The 22,077-nt window shown below is 44.2% G+C and overlaps 1 protein-coding gene across 2 annotated transcripts; it reads right to left on the reverse strand.

Annotated features, from left to right (window-relative positions):
- Positions 1–7,196: 7,196 nt before the first annotated feature.
- Positions 7,197–17,993, reverse strand: Cckbr (cholecystokinin B receptor). Of its 2 annotated transcripts, XM_027919966.2 has the most exons (5): positions 17,843–17,993; positions 9,310–9,561; positions 8,915–9,164; positions 8,469–8,626; positions 7,197–8,291 (listed from the first exon to the last, which is right to left on the reverse strand). In XM_027919966.2, the coding sequence occupies exons 1-5, from the start codon at positions 17,991–17,993 to the stop codon at positions 7,753–7,755; spliced, it is 1,350 nt and encodes a 449-aa protein (XP_027775767.1). In that variant the 3' UTR covers positions 7,197–7,752. The 2 variants fall into 2 exon arrangements, with proteins under 2 accessions (XP_027775767.1, XP_027775768.1); XM_027919967.2 differs by lacking the exon at positions 9,310–9,561.
- Between the last annotated feature and the right edge of the window lie 4,084 nt (positions 17,994–22,077).

The following is a 22,077-nucleotide window of genomic DNA, read 5'->3' on the forward strand; positions in this document are numbered from 1 at the left end:
ACTGAACCCAGGGCCTAGCACATTCTAAGCATATACTCTACCCCTGAGCTATACTCCCATCCCTAATAGATATTTTTTAAAATAAAAATTAATTTAAAAATTTAATGTAAACAAAATATGAAAGTGTTAAAGATTGGAGATAGGGCTGGGATTAAAGTTAGGTAAGTGAGGTTAAGTCATGAAAGTATAAGCTGAATCCTGTCTTTATTAAAAATTTTGGGGTTTTGCTGGTTATACAGGTCAGCTCAACTTAAAGTGGGAAGGCACTATCCAGAGACACGTGTACGAGGAGGTAAGAGACAGTCAGTGGGGGTCATCTTGAAGCTTGGTTACTATAACAGCAAAAGTTACAATATAGTTATATTGGGAGGAGAGTGGGAGTAGGAATGTGTATAGGTGGTAGGCCGGTGACAGAAATGGAGGTTAAGCCTTTATCCTCCTCGGTGGGTAGTCAATAGATGCCACTGCTAAACAGAGAAACTAAGCAGTGATATTAGCAGATAAATACTTTAAAAAATGCATATAAGATTTGATTTTGGGAAGGGGGTTCAGAAAAATAAAGCAAAGCAAGGTAGGGGACTGGGACTGCTATTTGTCTTATGTTGTAGAACAAGTTGACTCTTTATGTGCATATATGACTAATAAACTTGAAATAATGTTTGACATGAAAAAGAGAATGACATACCATTGGGAAGGTAAAAGCATATTGGAATTTACTACATGGATATAATGTTTCAGTGTCATTTTTACTTTGAATTACATAAAGGGGAAAGTGCTAGAATCTTCTTAATACTATGGCCTCTAACAACCTTACTGAGCTTGTGTATTTTCCAAGGGAAACAAGTACTCCATTTCATGTAACCCTCACAACCACATAGAAAGTCATGAAATATCCACAGGTGAGATGCAATGACAGATGAGGGAAACTAAGGCTTAGCAGGGAAAAAGTAGCCAGTCAGAGCTGGTCTTTCCATAGTTAGTGAATGACATTGGAGTAGATTGAACACCAGATCCTTCTGGTGGTCCATGTTCATACCAGGTCATCAGTGTAAGTAAGCTCCCTACACCACAGCTGCATATTGGTGTCCTCTGGCTAGATCCCCACATTTTCTGTCTAGTTCTGTTGACTTATCATTTCAAGTTGGTGGGTGTAGCTGTTTCCCAAAATATGTGAGGACTCTCCACTTCTCTGGCTATAGTAACTAAAAATCCTATGCTCAAAGTCTGTTTCCCTGCCTCAATCATCCTACTTCTCTTGATCTTGCCTTTTCTGAGTTGAATTGAAGATCCACTCTGAAGGCATCTGGGGGGCTGGCTTTCAAAAGCCCTGAAGTGGTACCCCATTTTCCAAGGAGGGCCAATACTGCTAAATTTGGAAAGACTGGAGAGTCATATGTGGTTTGAAGCAAGAGAAGAATATTCCCCCACCCCCCCACCACCCACAAGCTAGGTTCTATCTGGAAGGCTCTGCCTCTGTCTAGGTAAGGCCTTTACACCTCCCCTTCTTGCCCATATTTAGTGTTGTATCCTGTTTCTTGAAATGTACTTGGGATCCTCTGTTCCAGTAGGGAGTGACCTGGGTTTCTACCTCTCCCATGTTTCTCAAAGTCTGCTTGTCTCACCCTGGGATATTGGGCAGACTTATCACTCAAACCAGCCTTATCATTTAAATGTACATTCAAGAGCCCTTCATGTCTTATCTGTCACTACTTACATGCCTACCTCTGGTTCTGATGCCCAAAACTGTTTGATTAAGACCAAGTGTTATTTCAGTGGGTCTAACTGGTTACCTGTCTCCTACCCTCAAGATGTAGCCCATGGCTGGACTAAAATTCCATTTCCAAAAGTCTGGACCCTATCCAGAGGAAAGTGCTAATCTTTGAGCATGTTGTTAGTGATAAAACAAGAATGCTTCTTGAGTTTGGGAAGCAGTGACTGAAGCTCAGAGAGCAGGAAGCAGCCAAAGAACAATGTTTAGAATCTGTAATAAAGAATGTGGTTTCCAGAGGGTCCTGCTTCTAGGTATTGTGTCTTAACAACAAAGCTCATACTCTACATGAGACTTATTTTCTTCATCACCCTTTCTTTTCTTCCCTTCCATGTGTCCTCTCCCAGAGATAACTTGAAAGAACAGTCTACAAATTATCCTTTGCTTCCTCCTCTCTATTCTAGACATAACTAGCCAGAGTGTATGGTCATTTAAGACTCTAGCTGGATATGTCTGTGAGAAGAACCAGCATCTGGCCTAATGTCCACCCCATGCATGTTCACTGTGACACCAACTCTTCTCTGGCTTATCCCCATATTATTTGGAGTTTCTAAGATTTAACCACTAAACTGATTTCTTGGAAAATGTGAGGGAGTGAGATTTTCAGAGCTGTTACCCTCTTGTGTTTTGGGGAGGATGATCTATGAGGGCTTTCCTATAGCAATGGTGATCTAAGCCTACAGAGCTATAGACTTAATATTTGATCTCTACTTTGAGCCCTGGGAAGAGTTCTGAGTGATTTGAATCTCTCCCAAACACATTCTTCTTTATCCCTGAATGATGCCTCTGGGAAATCAGAGCCAGGATATGGAGTGGGAAGATCATGAGCTTTGGGTTCAGGCAGACCTGGATTCAAATCCTGACTTGACTTTATAAAATTATCTTATAGCAGGCCCCAAACCTCATCTCAGACACAGGGTTCTGTCCCTTTCAGTTATTCATGACTGTTTATGTTATCCAGCTTTCTATTTTTGTAATAAAATGCCTGAGATAATCAACTTATAAAGAGCACATTTTATTTTTGGCTCATAGTTTTAAAGATTTCATGAATTTGTTGGCTTAGGATCTGATTTCCTGAACAAGACTCCTAAAGTACCAGAAGTAAAATCAAGAATTAATGAATGGGATGGATTCAAACCAAAAAACTTCTTATCAGCAAAGGAATCAATCACTAATGTGAGGAGAGAGCCTGCAGAATGAGAAAAAGTCTTTACCACACACACTAGACAGAGCACTAATCTCCAGGATATATAATGAACTCAAAAAACTTAGCACCAAGAAAAAAAAAAAAAACACCAAATAACCCAATCAATAAATTGGCTAAGGAACTGAACAGACACTTCACAGAAGAAGAAATACAACCAATCAAAGAAATGTTCATCATCTCTAGCAATTAGAGAAGTGCAAATCAAAACTACTCTAAGATTTCATTTCACTGCAGTCAGAATGGCAATTATCCAGAATATAAGCAATAGTAAGTGTTGGCAATGATGTGGGGGAAAACGTACACTCATACTTTGCTGGTGGAACAGCAAATTGCTGCATCCACTATGGAAAGCAGTATGGAGATTCTTCAGAAAACTTGTATGGAACCACCAGTTGACCCAGCTATCCCACCCCTTGGTTTATACCCAAAGGACTTAAAATCAGCATACTACAGTGATGCAGCCACATCAATATTTATAGCAGCTCAATTTACAGTAGCTAAACAATGGAATCAACCTAGATGCTCTTCAACCGATGAATGGATAAAGAAAATGTGTTACACATACACAATGGATGGAATATTACTCAGCCTTAAAGAAGAATTAAATTGGGTTGGGGATGTGGCTCAAGTGGTAGCGCGCTCGCCTGGCATGCGTGTGGCCCGGGTTCGATCCTCAGCACCACATACAAAAACAAAGATGTTGTGTCCGCCAAAAACTAAAAAATAAATATTAAAATTCTCTCTCTCCTCTCTCTCTCTCTTTAAAAAAAAATACTTAAAAAAAGAAGAATTAAACTATGGCATTTGCAGGTAAATGGATGGAACTGGAGAATATTATGCTAATTGAAATAAGCCAATCCCCCAAAACCAAAAGCTGAATGTTTTCTCCGAAAAGCAGATGCTGATGCATAGTTGGTTGGGGAGATAGGGAAGAACATAGGAACTTTGGTTTGTGTAGAGGGGAGTGAGAGGAGGGATGGGATTGTGGGGATGGGAAGGATGGTAGAATGAGACAGACATTATTACCCTATAAACATGTAGGATTACACTACTAGAGTGACTCTGCAACATATACAGCCAGAGGAATGAGAAGTTGTGATCCATTTGTATACAATATGTCAAAATGCATTCTACTGTAAAATAAATAAATTGATTAATTAAAAAATTTTTCATGAATTTTAGAGGTTCATGATCAAATGACTCCATTGCTTTTGGCTTGTGGAAAGGCAGCACATCATGGTGAAGAGGTGTGGCATGGCAAAGCTCCTCAGTTCATGATGATTGGGAAGTGAAAAGAGAGAAAAGCAGGGGCCAGTTATCCCAATGTCCCCTTCAATGACATGCCTTTGAATGCCCTGAAGATCCACGGACCCAAAGTCCTCCTAATCCCCACCACTTACAGTTTCCGCCTCCTCTCTATTTCACCGAGCTGGGAATTTAGACTTCAACAAATGGGCATTTTGGGGGAATTCAAGACTCAAGCTATAGTTCTAACTATTTGCTGAGGGCTTTATTTTTTTATATTGTTTCTTCTTCTGGGTCTTGAAGCAACTTCAAGTCAACTTTTCTTTTGCTATGTGCCTAGTGCAGTGATAAACACCTTGTGAACATTGTTAGAATTTCCAAAATGGCAGTGTGAAGTTAATGTCACTATTCCTATCTTATAGCTCCTATTAAAAGTCACTGAGATAACTAATGCACTAATTCATACAACTTTTTAAAGGTAGGTAGGGACTGGAATCTAGGTCTTCCAGGATTGAAAGAAAGCAACACAATATAATGGAAAAAGTTTTTGGATTCAGATACCCAAGCTCAGTTCTTGGCTCTATTCTGGCTACAGGACCTCATATAACTCCCTTAAGCCTTTTCAGCTTCACTTTTTTCACCTCTCAAAAGAGGAGTAATGTTCTGTAGGTGTGTTCTAAGAGTGAAATGAATTAGTGTCTATAAAGTGCCTGTCACATAGTACCATAGCATTAGATTTCACCACCTCCCCCTCCATCACCTGGCTCAGTCATCTTCCCACTACATTATCCTGTTCCCAGCCTAATAGGGGAAATCAGACAGAGACATGAATAACTACAATAAAAGAGGGAAAACAGCAAGTACTGTAAAAACATATATGCTTTTCTAGAGTGACTGGGCAGGAGTTCATGGGGACAGTGGCATGAAATCTAGACCTGATATACTTTATCAGGCTTCAAGAAATGGAAAATTAGATGGGGGAGAAGCCCAAGATTCCACATCTGGTAACTGAACATTGCATGGAGCAGGCTGATGGATATGTTATCCACAGACCAAAGGGCTTTGTCAGACTATGCCTGTGTGCTGGGTTCTAGGCCAGGCCTGAACCACGTTCCACCTTAAACAGGCTGGACCCAGCACTTCCCCACACAGCTCCCGCTGCCTCTGGTGGTCACCAAAAGTCCAAGTTAACAAAGTCCAGAGGAAGGGGCTAACATCGGGGTAGCTGTCAATATCCCTTTATAAGGAAGAGTCAGGTATGCTGGGCAAACTAGAGGCAAGCTGCAGAGAAAAGTTGGCAAGAGAGACTACGGCTCAGTATCTCCCTTCAGCTCCTCAGACCAGCTGGGATTCTATTTTTAACCAGCACTGTCTTAGGTTGACAGCTTGCAACGCCTTCTCCCTCCCTTTTTCCCTTCCTCCTGCCTCTTGCAGCCCAGAGCCCTGTGGAAGGATGGATGGGAGCAATCCCAGCCCTGGTAAACAGAAGACCCACTCTCCTTTTTCACTGTCCTCTCCATCCAGCTCCTCTCCAGAGTAGTTACTGGGTGGACTTGGGAGGTATATTGGCTACAAAGGTTTAGGTTTCAGGTTCCTCACTTACACAGGCCCTGGGCAGGGTCTTAGCAATTTGGTATCTGTTATTTTTCTTTTTCCTTTTTTTTTTTTTTTAAAAAGAACCCAAATTGTGTATACTTTACCTCCTACAAAGCATGGATGTGTCCCTCATGGGTGTGGCTCTTTCCCCATCTCCAGCTCAGTGTCACTATCGTCATTGCTATCTTGCTCTAATTTATTGTATGGTCTTGGGCCGCTTTCTTTCCTCTAGGTCTGTTTCCTCTGTTTTAGTCAGTTTTTTTTTTAAATTGCTATGATTAAAAGATCTGACAAGAACAATGTAGTGGAAGAAAAGTTTATTTTCAGCTTGTTGTCTCAGTCCACAGACGGATGACTCAATAGCTCTGGGACTGAGATGAGGCAGAATATCGTGGCAGAAGAGCGTGGTGGAGGAAAGTAGCTCAGCACATGTCAACAAGGAAGCAGTGAAAGTGATCTCAGCACACCAGGGACAAAATATAAGTCCCAAAGGCACACTTCCCGTGACCTACCTCCTCCAGTCAGATTCTATCTCCCTATAGTTACCACCCAGTTAATCCATCAGTGGAATAATTCACTGATTAGGTTGCGACTCTCATAATCCAATCATTCACCTCTGAATGTTTTTGCTTTGTCTCACACATGAGCTTTTAGGGGATACCACATATCCAAAACCACAACACCCTTTTACTACTGGAACTCCTCTCATAACACTACCCCTTGATTATCCAGGTATGTCCCTTGGTGAAGTCTTCTGTTCCTGTGTGTGTATAGAGGTGATGTCGCTGGTCTCTGCCTCTCTCTGGGGCTCAATAAGTTTTATAGTCACACCAGAGTCTGGGTTCTCAGACTCCTATTCGGGTACAGTCCCCTCAGCCCCCAACCCAGCCAAGCCTCTGCCCTTAGGCCTCTTTGTTATAGCCAGTCAGGGTTCTTTCATTAGGTGGATTTTGGCCAGGCTCTGATGATGGAGGATAGAAAATGTACCATAAAAAAAGGCCCTACTCTTAACTTCTATACACCTGTCATGGTCTGATCCCTGGTGTTTCAGACACTCCTTGAATATGCTGAGTCTTATTATGCAATCCTTCCTCTTTTATCTTTTCATCAGAATTTTAATAAGCATCCATGCTTATAGTACCTTAACAATGGAATCATGACACGTCATGGATATCCTGCCTCCTACATCTACTCCCAGCTACTGTGACACTCAAAGAGAGTAAACCCTGTCCCATCTAGCCTCAAATCAAGGACTTTTGGGCACAGGGGGGTGCAAAGGACTGGGAAGCTATGGAAGGGATTTGACAGGGAGGACTTCACAAAATCCCACACCTCCTCACCTGCCTCTGAAAAAGTCCAGAAAGGAAGTCTAGGAGGAAGCCAAGTTTATTATTATTTTTTAAAAAGAAGTCTGGTGAAGGAGGAGAAGGCAGGTCCACAGTTCTTAACTGGAAAGAGATGAAGTAGTTTTCAGTGCTAAACAGCCTATTGATCAGGGAGATGTGAGATTAGGCCTGTTGGTATTTTCAGTGCTAGTTGAGGAAAGGTTTGTGAGGTCAAACTGGGGACAGCCTAGAACATACAGAGTCACTCCTGTGCCAGGCTCCATAGCCCCTAAAGAATCAGAGCTGTTAATGTATGTGTGTGCAAAGGGCAGGTCAGATCTTGTCAAAGTTCCCACTGACTAGGGATATTTCCCTGCTAGGGATGCTGTCCATGGTCAGTGCCAGATCTCTGGGGATAGGCTCCATCTATAACAGAAGTATGCCTCCTTTTCTGTATAAGCTTGTTTCCTGCTTCCTTTACCTTTTCCTGTGTATAGGGGCTAGTCCATGCTGTCGGGTGTCAGTTTTGGTTTGTATTTATTGTGCATGTGGATGGGATCTTGTGCTTAAGGGCTTGTTTGTTCTGCCTCAGCCCACACTACTGCCACCCCTCAGCCAGGCCCCAGGGTGCTGATGGTGGTGTAGCTCAGCCTGGACAGGGAAGCTATGGAAGGGGTAGGAGGGTCTTCGTCTGGAAGAGGCTTGGGGCGAGCTCGAGGAGGCCTTGGGCAACAGCGGGCACATGTGTCCAAGCAGGCCTGGCGAAAGCGACGGTGCATGAAGCAGTAGACTAGGGGGTTGACACAGGCTGAAGCATAGCTTAGTAAGTGGATGAAAGAGATGGGGGCCCCAGAGAGTGCCCGGTGTGCACCTGGGCCATCAAAGGCACGCCATGTGTTGGCGCTGTACACAGGCAACCAACACAGAAAAAAAAGCACAACGATCACTAGCAACATTCGCACCACGCGCTTCTTGGCCAGCAGCTTGGCCTGGGTGGGCCGGGGGCCAGGTCCTGACCCAGCAGTAGGCGCGGTCAGTGTGGTCAGCTCTAGTGCGGGACGGGAACGTGGAAGTTGCACGTAGCAACCATCGCTGTCTTCACCAGTCAAGCCAGACTCATTTCGGCAACGCCCATTCTGGTGGACAGGACCTGGACACAGAGGGTAAACTGTCAGAGTGTAAGGCAGAGTCATACTAACCTCCAACCCAATCTCCACTTGCCCAGGCCCTCCATTTAACCTGGCACCTTATAGCCCCACCTACTATAGGCCCCACCCTTTCCAAAGTCCCGCCCCTCTAGGATCTTGCTCACCAGGTCCAGCCCCACCGGGCAGCCCTCCTTGGCTTCGGACACGGTTTTGGCTCTCATTATCACTGTCTCCATCAAAGCGAAGTCCTAAGTAAAGCTCGCGGGAGATAAGCCCATAGGCCACTGCCATAACCACACCTGGGACGAAGAACAAGAGCAGGAGCAGCAGCACCGACCTAGAAACAGAACACAGTCCAATTATATGGGTTTCTATCAGTTGTTATCACAGAAGAGCCAAGGTTGGTATCTCTAGGGCTGTGGCCAGGTAGCTGATGAAGGAGTAGGGTTTGGGGATGCTGCTGAGAAGGGCAAGATAACTGGGGAGGGGCCCAAAATTAGAATTCCAGGGTGGTAGGTGCAGAATGGGAATTGGCACGATTCTTGAAGCAACTGGAGGACTGTTATGGAGAATGGTCATAAGCATCTGATGAAGGTATTCTAAGAAAGTGTTTGGGCACCCTCACCAGGTCTGGCGCACCCGTGCACTGGGCCAGCGATGCACACATTGTAGCACGCGAGGTCCAACTGGCTGCACAGCAGTGTACACAGGGTAGGGTACCATGAGCAGGCCGGACAGCAGCCACGTGGCTAAGATCACACGAACTGCATGGGAGCGTGTTTGCCACACACGTGCCTGGAGTGGTCGGCAGATGGCGCTGTACCGCTCCAGGGCGATGGCCACAAGGCTTAGCGTGGACACACTCACAGACACTCCTAAGCAAGGGAAAAAGAAGGAATGGCCTCGGAAATTTGCACCACACACTCACCAGTGTTATTTCCTCACCCTCTCCCCCAATTAGAGAAGACCCCTACCTTTGTCAAGGAGAGGATCAAGGGTTAGGGTAGTTGTCTCACTCACCCATGAGGTATGAAACCGCCTTGCAGATTACTGTGCCAAAAATGAATGTGCCCATAAGATTGGGCAGGAGTGTGAAGGGCATGCAAGCCACAGCTAGCAGGAGGTCGCTGACTGCTAGTGAGAGCAAGAAGGCATTGGTGACAGTTCTCAGGCGGCGGCTCAATCCCAGGACCACAATGATGAGCACATTTCCTCCAACACTCATCAGAAAGATCACTGCATAAAGGGTGACTCTAATGGCCAGCTCCAGTTCTGGGCAGAAAAGGGAGAGATAGCGTCAGGGGTTCTGGCTCCACTCAGCTAGAGCCCCCAACCCAACTTATCCCCAACCTCACCACCCAGCCAGATCCCTACATCCCAAGAACATGCTCTCCCCACCTCCTTAGTAAGAGGTGAACTTAAATCCTTTACCTTTCTAACCCCTTAAGGCTTAGTTAAGTTGGCCTAACTCTACTCTTCCTTAAGAAAGTCTGTATCTTCTCAAGGGTTGTTTCCAAATGCTTCCCTTCTTTTGCAGGCAAACTTCTTGAAAGGATTTTATTGTGTCTTCCCAGTCACCCAATCCATTGCTATACAAGGCTCTGTCCCCCATCACTTCTTCTCAAGATCTCTAATATTTTTAACTACCAAATCTAAAGGTTCCTTCTTAATCTGTACTATTTGACCTATCTGTATTATTTGACATTGTTGACCACCCATTATCTTTTGAGCCAGATCAGATCAAGTCCTTATTCTCTAAAACAAACAGCCCTTCCAAAACAAAAGATCCTTCATTACTCTGTACTGTCTGCCACCCTTTAGCATGTCATCAGGATGCTCCAAACTGAACCTCCCACTTCCCACCTCCTCCTTGCACTGTACCCACTGAAGCAAAACTGGATGACTCAGTTTCTTGAATGCATCTTATGCACTCGTGACTCCTTCCCTGCTCAAGTTGGCTTCTCAGTCTTTCACCAACCCCCTACTGCTGCCCCTATCACAAACTTATTTTCTGTATCTGGTTAATGCCTACTCACCCCATGTCAAGTCTCAGATTGACTGCCACTTCCTCTATAAGGCCCTTCTGGACAGGTACTAATCTCCCCTTCTTCTGACCCAGGCATGCTCTTTATGCATCTATTGGAGCCCTTTCTACTTTCTGCCTTATATTTCAGTCATCTCCATACATTCGTTCTCACTCAATAAGCATTTGCAGAGGATTTCCTTTGTGCCAGGTACTGGGGACAAAGGGAAGAATATGGCAAACTCCCTGCCCTCTGAAAGTTCACAGTGGAGACAGAAACTCAAATACTTAAACAGATAATTGCCATGTAGTATGATGAAGAGTGAGGCTGAAGGACGAACAAAGTGCTAAGGGAGCTCACAGGAGATATCCCTCACATTGCTGGGTGACTCAGAGGAGACAGGAGAATGGCACTATGCATTTGTGTCATTGCCTTTTGGGAGGTGGATTCATCTTTGGATCTCCATATCACAGCCATGCAGACCTACACAAAACTGAATTTGAACTGAAGTAGATGGAATCACCTATCCCTATGGCCTCAGCATGAGGGAGACCGGAGCTTGAAGGGAGAGATGTCAGGGGACAGACCTTCCCAGCTACAGAGGGGATAGCCCTCTCTTCTCCAGCCGCATACATTGGCTGTCTCTTTTCTGAGCTCCCAATGGAATCATTTTCTTATAAATATCATCAACCAATTCAGAAGTTGTTGTAGGCATCATGTAAGTGTTATTTTTAAGAAATCTCCAAACTGAACTCAGCAGTCACATTACTTGCTCAGGAACACATAGTTGTAAGGAGCTGAATCAGAATAGAGGCTACGTCTCTGGATCCCTAAAATGCTTGTCTTCCTCTGGCTCCTTCACTGCTCTGTCATTCATAATACTGCCTCCTTCTTCTCCCAAATATCAATTCAAATGCTTCTTTCTCCCTTTCTCTATATTCTATCATGACATTTCTTACTCTATTACAATATTTACTTTTCTGTCTTCCTCACTTGACTATGGACTTCTTGAGGGCAGGGACAATGTTCATCTCTTTTTCTAGGATATTGCTTGCAGTCAGCAAAATGCTTGGCATGTAGAAGGCAGTCAATACATGCTTGTTAATGAACCTGTCTCTCAGGACAAAAAAGCACCTGTCTTCCTCCTCTTTATCCATCCTTCACTTCTGTTAGGTGCTCCAGTATGCCCTCCCTTCTCTACCTTTGACATGAAGACACATGATGGAGGGTGTTTGGGGTCAATGACAGGCTGTGATTTTGGATTCATTACTTTTCCTCTAAGGAAGGATTATGGACAAATTGTGTGTGGGTGTGTGTGCGCGTGCATGTGCATACTTATATAGGAGGAAACAATGAACCGTTGGAAAGGGGATTTTGTCAAAGAAGTTCTTGGACCCAGAAAACATAAAAGAGCTAGTGGTCTCTCTTTTACTCTCTGTGTCTCTTCCAAGTCCACTGACTCTCCATCTCTAGCCTGCCTACCTCCTTAATCTGTCTAGTTCCATCACCTCTTTACATCCTCCTCTAGATCTCTCTTCAACTAATTCTCAATGCAATTATTACATCTCAAGTTGGTAGAGCACTCTGAAATGTGAAAAGCATATTTCTCATTCTTTAATCCAGCTGATGTGCCCCATGTCTATGTCCTTGAGCTTGGCTAATTATAGTAGACCAGAAAGCTTCACCTTATGAACCTAATCTGTCCGAGGATTCCTGAAAGCTAGAAGCCAAAGTCCCAGTAAAAAACGGCCAGAAATTGTACAACACTTTGCTATTTTACTGGGCATTTCTAGCTGTTATCTTTTTTTTTTTTTTTTTTTTTTTAATATTTATTTTTAGTTCTCGGCGGACACAACATCTTTGTTTGTATGTGGTGCTGAGGATCGAACCCGGGCCGCACGCATGCCAGGCGAGCGCGCTACCACTTGAGCCACATCCCCAGCCCCATCTAGCTGTTATCTTATTCCAAGCCATTGCTGTATTTCTAGATCTTTGCTGTTGAACAAATAGTGGACATGAAAAATTCTAATTAAAAGTAATCTTAGAGACAGGGTTTGGAAAGTGAGGGATGACTAGGTGAAACACAAGAGATTTTGTAGGCAGTGAAAGTATTCTGTATGATATTATAACAGTAGATATGCATCATTATACATTTCTTAAAACACATAGAACTGTATAACACAAAAATGAAGTCTAATGTGAAATACAGTGCTTAGTTGTATGTATCGGTATTGGCTGATCAGTTGTGATGAATGTGCCACTCTAACGTAAGATGTTAATAATATAAACTCGATGACTGTTGTATGTGGGAGTAGCAGGAAGAGTATATAGGAAGTTTCTATTTTCTGCTCAATTTTTCTGTGAACTCCAAACTAAAAATAGTCTATTAATTTTAAGAGTCATACACAAAACTAAAATATTAAGGGGTGTGTGTGTGTGCGCACATGTCATAGTAGATGAGTGGCCACAGTGAACCCAGAGCTAACTTGGGGTGAAAGGAAGGGTGGTAGCAGCTCCTGGGGAACAGATATGAATGCCTTCATAGTTTATCCTTAGGCATAAGCTTCTTGGTAATGAGAGGAAAGTAGAAACCAGACCAGTGCACTCAGAAGACTGGGGCAGTTCAGTTCTTCTGGGGTCTGGAAGATTTGCATTTGTTTTGTCCAGACGTTGGCAGAGAAGTCTGAGCACAAAATTCCAGACAATGTAACATAAAATAAAAACCAGGATTTTCTAAGAAAGTACTCCACAGAACACTAAAGCTACTGATGCCTCTATCCTGGAAGGACTGATCATCTATGCACATGGACATCAGTGTAATATCAGTGTCTCTGTGGTAGGCATGAAAAGCATCTGAATGACGATGGATATTAGTTGGGTTAATGGGAGACATCAGTGGATACGAACCATGGAGCAGAATATACTTGCAAGGATATGTAGGTAATAGAGTAAGCACTGAGTAAGACTTTAGTCTTTGAGATAACATGTGGGAGGGTGAAAGTAAACCTTAATTCCCTGGGTGATATTTGAGGAAAGGTAACATTTGCATATCTGTAAGGCAATATCATATTGAGCATGGGTTAATTTAAATTCAGGGAATAACTAATTAAGTGTTGTGATATTTGAACAAACAAGGGTAATAACCAAGTCTCTGTAAACAACATTGTATTTTGTAGATAACACCTTCAAGAAGCATAGGTTACATTCATAGATAAGTATGTTAATGGAGGAATAGCCAAGTGATGATGATGAGAGATTAAAAAGTAATATCCAAACATGTGGGAAATGTTAACACGTTAACATGAGAAATTAAACTCAATTAAGTATTTGTGTGTGTGTGTGTGTGTGTGTGAGAGAGAGAGAGAGAGAGAGAGAGAGAGAGAGAGAGAGAGAGACTGGGGATAGGTCCTAGATCTTGCATATGCTAGGCAAGCTCTACCACTGAGTTACATACCAAACCTCTTTTAAAAATTGTATTTTGAGACTGGGTCCCCTAAGTTGTCCAGGGGACCTCAAACTGAGGACTTAGTCTCCTGACTTGCTGGAATTACACGCAAGTGACACCATGCCCAGCTATTAATCTTATTTGAGTGAAATTATTGAGCTCATGAGTAAATACAGGTAATATTTAGTTTATTTTTCTGATAATATCTGAGCATATAAGAGTAATAACTGTAACTTTATGGGTAATATCTGGAGAAGGGTTACTTAAAACAAGCATAGGCAATATGTAATTGTGTGTGGATAATAATAAAATGAAAGTGAGTAGAGTTTGGTGGATGGGTAACATCTAAGTGACTGTGGGAAACAGTGAATGTGGGTAACATCCGTCTGTGGGTAGTACCTGAGTGGACATAAGTGATACGCAATTCTGCAAGTTTGTATAAGAATAAAGTGGGTGCCAGGCATGGTGGTGCATCTCTATAATCCCAGTGGCTCAGGAGGCTGAAGCAGGAGGATCACAAGTTCAAATCCAGCCTCAGCAACTCAGTTAGTGAGGCCATGGGCAACTTAGGGAGACCATGTCTCTAAATAAAACATGAAAAAGGGCCAGAGATGTTACTCAGTGGTTAAGCGCCCTGAGTTCAATCCCTGATACCAAAAAAAAAAAAAAAAAAAAAAAAAAAAAAGAAAAAGAAAAAAACAGAACAAAATTTGCAAATTTCCATTGGTAACATAGGAGTGAGCCTGGATAACATCTGAATCTGTGTGGGTAATATCTGAATGAGTCTATGTGTGTAATATCTGACTACCTGGGTAACATTCCAATGTGTGTGAGCAACAATATCTGTTTAAGTGAGGTCTATTATTGCCTCTGTGCTCTGAATCACTTTATATCTTGATTTTTCAGGGATCCTTGCTCTATAGACTTTCTTCTTTCTTATCAGAACCTTCAATATTCTTTCTTGGCCTTCTTCCATCAAAAAATCTTAAATATCCTATAAGTGACATACACCTGTAGTCCTAGCAATGTGAGAGGCTAGTTAGGTGGGCAGATCATTTGAGACCAGCCTGGGCAACATAGAAAAATCCTGCCTCAAATATAAATTGTTTTAAATGCCCTTATTTCTATCACTACTAATACTACTACTATACATACACACAGGCATATACCAAAACAAACCAACCAACTAACAAATAATTCTTCCTTAACCCAGTCCTATTTCTGGTACTACCCTATTATTTCTCTTTCTCCCCCTCCCGTGAAGTTCTTGGAAGTTTTTGTCAAATACCTTTTTCATTTTTCCCAACCCCATTCCCACTGGCCCAATCTTAAACTTAACGTAGTCAGACCTTAATACCTACAAGTCTTCCTAAGGATTTCTTGTTACTGAATCCAAAGGATGCTCTTCTAACTGTTTTGTTCTCATCTGACTTGTATTAGCTGCACTGGGCCTCACTTATCACACCCTGCTTAAAACTGTCTTTTTTTTTTTTTTTTTTTTGCTTGCTTTCTAGAAGGACATAGCTCCTCTCTATGGCAGTTCTGTCTGAATCTCCTTCATGGACTTTCATTTTTCTGACATTTATTTATTTATTACTAAGAATTGAACCCAGGGGTGCCTGACTACTGAGCTACATCTCCAGCCCATTTTTACCTTGAAGTAGGGTTTTGCTAGTTGCTGGGGTTGGCTTCAAACACATCATCCTCCTGCTTCAGCCTCCTGAGTAGCTGAGATTATAGGATTATACTTGTGCAAGACCAGTCCAGCTGTCTGGCTTTAAAATATTGATCTTCTGTTGGTAAGTTCCAGAGCCCTGGATTCAACAGTTGATTTGGTAACCCCACTTGGATGTACCACCAGCATTTCAACTCAGTGGGTTTCAAATTGAGTTTATAATATAACCTATTCCAAACCTGCTCCTTTGATATATATCTTTCTCATTACATAGTACCAACATTGACTCAACAGTCCAAGCCAGAAAACTGGATGTCATCCCTTGACTCCTTCTACCTTCTCCACTTCTACTCAGTTGATTCCATTCCAGAAGGAACTCTCAAATCTATCTACTACTCTCTATGCCCACCGTCAAGACCTCAGTCTAATCTAGCATCATCTTTCACACAGACATGTGTAATATAATATCTTTCGAGAGTATTCCTTTGCATTTTACCTCATCCTCCAGTCCATTCTTTACACTATGCAACTAATTCTGGCACTACTGATGAATCTTTAAGTAGCTCCCAATGTCCTCAGGATAAAAATCCACACTTTTTAGCCAGGCCCCTAAGGCTGTCTGTAATTTCTCTAGGCTGGTCCCCAGCCTGAGTGTTTATTATTTATCTTTAATGATACATGATCCAGCCACTTAGAAACTATATGACATTGAACAGAAGTGCCACGGTTTTAAACTTTGGGCTTTTTAACACATCCTACCCCGCTACTTGAGATGCTTTTTGCATCTTCTGCCTCTTCTTAGCTGGCTTGCTCTCATCTTTTTCATTTTCATTTTTACATAGCACCTCCTCAGGAAGCCAACTTCAATCCCATGGTTAGGCTAGGCCAGAGTGGCTCCTCCTGTGTGTCCCCATTGTATTCCTTGTCTCTTCCACTTGAGGTTGCCATTCTCTATTTACTTATCTCTCTTCACCACAAAATTCTGAGCTCCATGAAGTAGGAATTATGCCAGTTTTGTTCAACTCATATCCCTGCTGCCTAGCACAATCTCTGGTTCAATAAATATTTGCTGAATGAAAGAATCTAAGTGACAGTGTGTAACCAGTGGGGAAAAAAGGCATGAATTATTTTGTGTGATAAATAATACTTGGGTTACAATTTATTTCCCTTCTTGATTTTAGAAAAACTTTATTCTGCTTTATCATTGCTCCCTTTTTTAAAGAATCCCATTCATTTTCTTTTTACTGAACTCTAATTTCAAGATGCCAGCTCCCAGGGATCATCCTCTGTGAAGTTCTCAAACCTATCTCCTTTGGGTCCCCTAGTCCAGCCCTTTTGTTCCTTACTGACTGTGATTTTTCCATTGGTCTTTCTCTGCACTTGACTATGGACTGATGAATGTGTACACTGGGTCTAGTTCATCCCTGTGTCCACAGCACCTAACCTAGGGACTAGGATAGAAGGTGTTCAGAGAACAGTCAGGACAGGAAGGGTTCAGAAAGGGAAGAAAATGTATTTTAAGATGTTCATCAAGACAATGAGATGCTAGCTGACAGGAGGAGTAAAAGTCACTCTGACGACTGGGTGTTTGGAAGCAGTTTAAAGATGGATGGATGGGAAGAGGTGATAGTAACACAAAGGGAGGGGTGATGAAAGGGGCAGCCTGTCTAGAAGGGTGAGACTTAAAGAAGGGCAGAGTGGAGAGAGGATTTGGAAGTGGCTGGGAGACATTATGAGAGGAGGGAGGAAGGGAGAGGGCAAGCAAGCACAGAGCTGGGAGAAGCACAGAGCCTTGAGAACTCCAACTTGGGAGGCAGAGGGGTTTGAGGATGAGCAAAATAATGCAGTCAGGCAGCTCTAAGGTGGCATCCCCCAGTGTCCAGTCTAATTCAGACTTGAAAATCTTATTTGGGAAGGCTGGTGTTGGGGTGGGATACACAGCAGATTACAACTAACTTCCCATTCAGACCTCCCACCGTGCTCCCTCCCTCAACCAGCTCCTTCTTTTTGCCTTCCTTTCTTCCTGCCCTTTCCTATTGTGGTTCTGTGAGCTGGATGTAAAAGGGGGATAGAAAAAGATCTAGAAGGGCTGGCAAGGGGAGGTTCTTGTCCCTTAACTATGTGTGCTGTGTGGTGCTGTTGTTTGGGGGTTACCAAGAGCTCTGGTGTGACCAGGGGCCAGAATGTGAAGGGTTCTGACCAGGTGATGTGAAGCTGTGATGTGGTTTTAAGAGCTGTAGGGACCAAATGTGTGAGGGGGAGCTCTCTGGGGGCTGAGCTAGTTCTATGAGGGGGACGAGGCGGGGGGGGGGGTTGTCGCTGCAGTGTAGAAGTCGCGGGGGAGGCTCTATTAGTGTTACGGGGTGCAGTGAAAAGGAGCATGTGGTGGGGGCTTAGGGAGGCACCCACCTCTTGTCCCGGCTCCGCGGATGCGAGGGGGCTCGCAGCTGAGGTTGCCCGCACTGCTGCTGTTGAGGAGGGGCCCACCTGGGCGGCACAGTGAAGCCCCCGGCCCGGGTCCGGGTCCCTGCACGCTCCGGTTTAGCTTAAGCAGCTCCATGGCCCCAGCTGAGCCCTCTGCCTCACTCTGCTCCGCCAGGCGGGTTCCCGCCAAGGCTCCACCTGCTCATGCCGAGATTCTGGCTCAGACTCCCGCCTACCCCACCCCCTGCCCCGCCTGGTCTCCGCCCTCAGCCCTGGCCCCTGGCCCTCAGTTCCTGGGATCGCCCCGCCTAGGCTCTGGTGCCTCCCAGGCTCTGGTCTGCCTCTCCCACCAGGTGACTCTCCGCCTTCCTCCCTCGCTCGCTCTGGAGTTACGCGTCCTCCAGCGTGACTGTCCTCCAGGCTCGCCCCCTCCCTAGATCTCTGGTCTTCTCTTAGAGATGTCTTTCCTGCCCACCTCCCTTTACCAACAACCCCCTTGAATTCTGGGGAATTCGTGTGTGATGCGTGTGTGTGTGTGTGTGTGTGTGTGTGTATGCTGGCGCGCGCTAGTGTTGGCGGGGCGGAGGGAGATTGCGGGAGAGGGAGGGCGAGAGGGGGCAGTGTGCAGTTTTTGCCGGGCCAGCATCTTTCTCTGGTGGGTCAGGGGACATGGAGGTGGCGATGGAAAGGTGGGTTTGAATTCAGGGGTCACCCACTGCAGCGCAGGTGCCTTAGCTTGCTTGGCACGGCGTTTATGGTACTGTGCCGCAGTGGCTGCAGTGACCGTCACACTACACTTAAGGTAGTTTCTTAGTTCCTTGCAGCTCCCAACTGTGAGTTGGGGCTGGGGTAGCTTCTGCAAGTGCTTTATGGAACCACCCCATCTCTATCTGATATCCAACACCAGGCTTTTTTACTCAAGTGTTCCAAGGAACCCTCAGAAACTGGGAGGCATGGGGGAGGGCGTTGTTTCTCCACCGGGAAGTCCTGGCAGGGGAAAGGGCTGCCCAAAGAAAGAGTCTTACTAGGGTGCGGAGGTCGGCGGTAGATGGAGGTGAAAAAATGCCTAGGATATATAGGATTGGGTAGTGTTTTAACCACCCACCCTGGACCCAGGCAAAAGAGAGGAGGCCTGGCTGTCTCTTTGGTCTCCAGGCAGCGTCCACCCCCAACCGACACGCTGACGCTCCCTGTTTGCTCTCAGCGCAGGTGGAGCCGCCTGTGTAGAGTGTCAGGTTCCCACGAGCGGGGGCCAAAGGTGGCCGGGCCACTGGATGTAGAGCAGGAAGCTGAAGGGTGCCCCTGCAAGACTGAAGTGGGTTCAGCTTCTTTGGGCAGGATTTGCCTCCTCTACTGTATGAGCCCCGTTCCCTATCCATTGTTTTTCATTCCAAAAAATTCTGGTATGACTGGAAATTCTATTTTCTGGCCCCCAGAATTGGCTGCAAGAGATGGGGGCTTCATTAGACGAGCAGGTTAGAGTGGGGATGGGGTCTGGGTTCATGGGGAATTTAGAGTATGTATCTAATTAATCTTTTGGAGAGGACCTAGTCCTGTCCGTGTTTATAGGGGCTGAGGAATTGGAGGAGGGCTTAAATCTGGGGTGTGTGTGTGTGGGGGGTCATCACCTACCTCCACTTCCTTTTCTCCTGGCACTGCCTGCCTTGCTCTTCTGAGAGCTCTGGACCAGAAGAGCTTGATTTGCTATTTGTTCAACTCCAGCACAGGTGGAGCCACAGATAACCTGCTGAACTTTTCCCACATTGGATGGGGACAAAGGAAATGTAGGGAGAGAGGAATGGAAACAGAATTAGATTGCATTCACTTATCCAACAAACCATGTGCCAGATATAGGACCACTGTGCATTGTCTTGCATATATTCTGTCTCTAAGTAGCTCCTGCTCTAATGGAGATTTTTCCAAGTAAACCAGTGATTGCAATACATGTCATAAATGCATCCATCAAGACACATAAATCAGAAATTTAGGAATTATTCTAAATGCCTTCCTCCTTTATGCTCCTTCACCCCTATAATGAAGGCTGTGATGCAAAACCTAGACTCCTCTCCAAAAATGATGGATTTATTCTCCAGCTGCTGAGAGTGCTTCTGGAAGATGGCCCTCAACTGTCAACCTCCTATCAGGAGTTGTCTGAACAGAAGAAAGCCAGCTCATCCAAGGTCATGTACCCTTTCTGAGGCTTCCTGTTTCCATTGACTGCTCAGTGCAGGGATAGAAGGGTTCAGTCCTCCTACTCCAATAAAGGACAACTCTGAAATGTGTTCACAGCCCCAGAGCTCCTCATGGGGTTGACTGAGGCCTTTGTTGGTACTGAATTATTGCTCAGCTTCTCCCTTTGCCCAATCCTATTTTAATTTTCTCTCTTGCACTCCAAGAGCACTCCTTAGTAAACATCCTTTACAGGAATCTCTGTTTTAGAGTTTGCTTCCTGGGGAACATAACTACATCACTCCTGTATTAAATCAATCATGAAGTGCTGCTGATTTTAGCTACTGAGTGTTCTTTGATTCTGCCTGCTTATACATCCATAGACATTACCTTGCACCACTCTCCTAGTTTCCTAAGTGGGCCACTGCATTTTTCTGGTGCCTCTTTGCATCCACCTTCTACCTTATAGCTATAGTGCTGTGTTCAGAATGCCAATTAATTATGCCGCTCTCTGATCTTTCCTTTTGGGACAGATAAAACCCTTTAACAGGATCTGTGAAACCCTCATGGCCTGACTTCTGCTTACTTCTCTATCTTCTTTCAAGGCACTGTATTTTTTTTCTTTCCTCTGTAGACACACTGGTGTTCATTTAGCCCCCCCACACACTTTTATTGTTATCCATCCCCCAGTTATATGCCTTTTGCAATGCTCTCTGGAAACTTCTTTCTTCCTTCTTTTCTCATCCATGGGATCTCAGTTTTCAAGCAGCAATTCCTCAGGAAAATGTTTTCCATGGCTTCCTCTCCTGGGACAAATAGAATCACGGGATGACCTGCAAAATGATTACCCTTGTAGAATCTTCTCTTGAACGTGTGTGGACCTTTGAATATAATGAGGTACTACTTCCATGATTATGCTATGTGCCAAAGGAATTTTTCAGATGTAATTCATTTTACTAATCAGTTGACCTCAAGTTAGGAAAATTGTCCAACTAGTCCTAACCACATCACACTAAGTCCTCTTGAAGGACTTTCTCTCTGGCTGCTCACAGCAGCAGAAATCAGAGAGATTTGTAGAATAAGGATTCATCACACTATCAATGGCTTGAAGATAGAAGAGCTCACTTGGAGGAATGCAGGAGGAAGTTGCTAACTGGAGGATGGGAAGCATGTGGGGTAAGTGCCTGAGAGTGGCTTCTCATTGACAGTAGCCCCAAGCTGACAGCCAGCAAAGGAACAAACACTTCAGTCCTCCTCCAAATCTCTAGAAGAAAATTTAGTCTAGATAATACCTTGTGATATGCTGAACAGAGAACCCAGCTACACTGTAGACTTCTGGCCAACAAGTATGTGAACTAATGAGTAGGTATTGTTTAAACCATGAAATTCATGGTAACTTGCTACAGCAGCAATAGAAAAAGGATATACCTTCCATCTCAGGAAGCAGCAAGTGTAGACCCTTATAAACCAAGCAAGAAAGAAATGAAACATTGGGAATTTGTTGAGATTTAGAAAGAAAGATTTGGAAAGATTGCAGTGGCAGTTAGTGTGGAGGGCAATAGGATTCTATGATAGTAATTCTGGTGAGAAATGATGGTGGCTAGAACTAAAGTCATAGAGGCTATAAAGAAATCTGAAGATGACTTTTTAAATTTATTTTTGGTACTGGGGATTCCTGAATCCAGGGGCACTTTGCCACTTTTCCCAGTTCATATTGAGACAGGGTCTCAGTACATTGCTGAGGTACTTGTAATCCTCCTGCTTCAGTCTCTCAAGATTGCAGGCACGTGCTACTACATTCAGACTTGAAGAAGACCATTTAACAAAGCTTGGATAAAGACCAGCCTGCTGGATAGGGAAAGACTATCCAGACCAGGCTGGATAGAGAGAGACTATGACAGAGAAGGTAGGAAGAAAACAAAAGAATGAAGCATTGGGCTGGGGATGTGGCTCAAGCGGTAGCGCGCTCATCTGGCATGCGTGCGTCCCGGGTTCGATCCTCAGCACCACATACAAACAAAGATGTTGTGTCCACCAAGAACTGAAAAATA

The sequence above is a fragment of the Marmota flaviventris genome, chromosome 9 (assembly GCF_047511675.1).
Source record: "Marmota flaviventris isolate mMarFla1 chromosome 9, mMarFla1.hap1, whole genome shotgun sequence".
In the NCBI taxonomy this organism is placed as follows: domain Eukaryota; kingdom Metazoa; phylum Chordata; class Mammalia; order Rodentia; family Sciuridae; genus Marmota; species Marmota flaviventris.

Coding starts and splice junctions, on each gene's coding strand:
- Cckbr (XM_027919966.2), bottom strand. CDS start 17,993: ATGGAGCTGCTTAAGCTAAACCGGAGCGTGCAGGGACCCGGACCCGGG. Junction 9,165..9,309: donor GGCGGTTTCATACCTCATGG/GTGAGTGAGACA, acceptor TCCCTTGCTTAG/GAGTGTCTGTGAGTGTGTCC. Junction 8,627..8,914: donor GCACGGGTGCGCCAGACCTG/GTGAGGGTGCCC, acceptor TTCTGTTTCTAG/GTCGGTGCTGCTGCTCCTGC.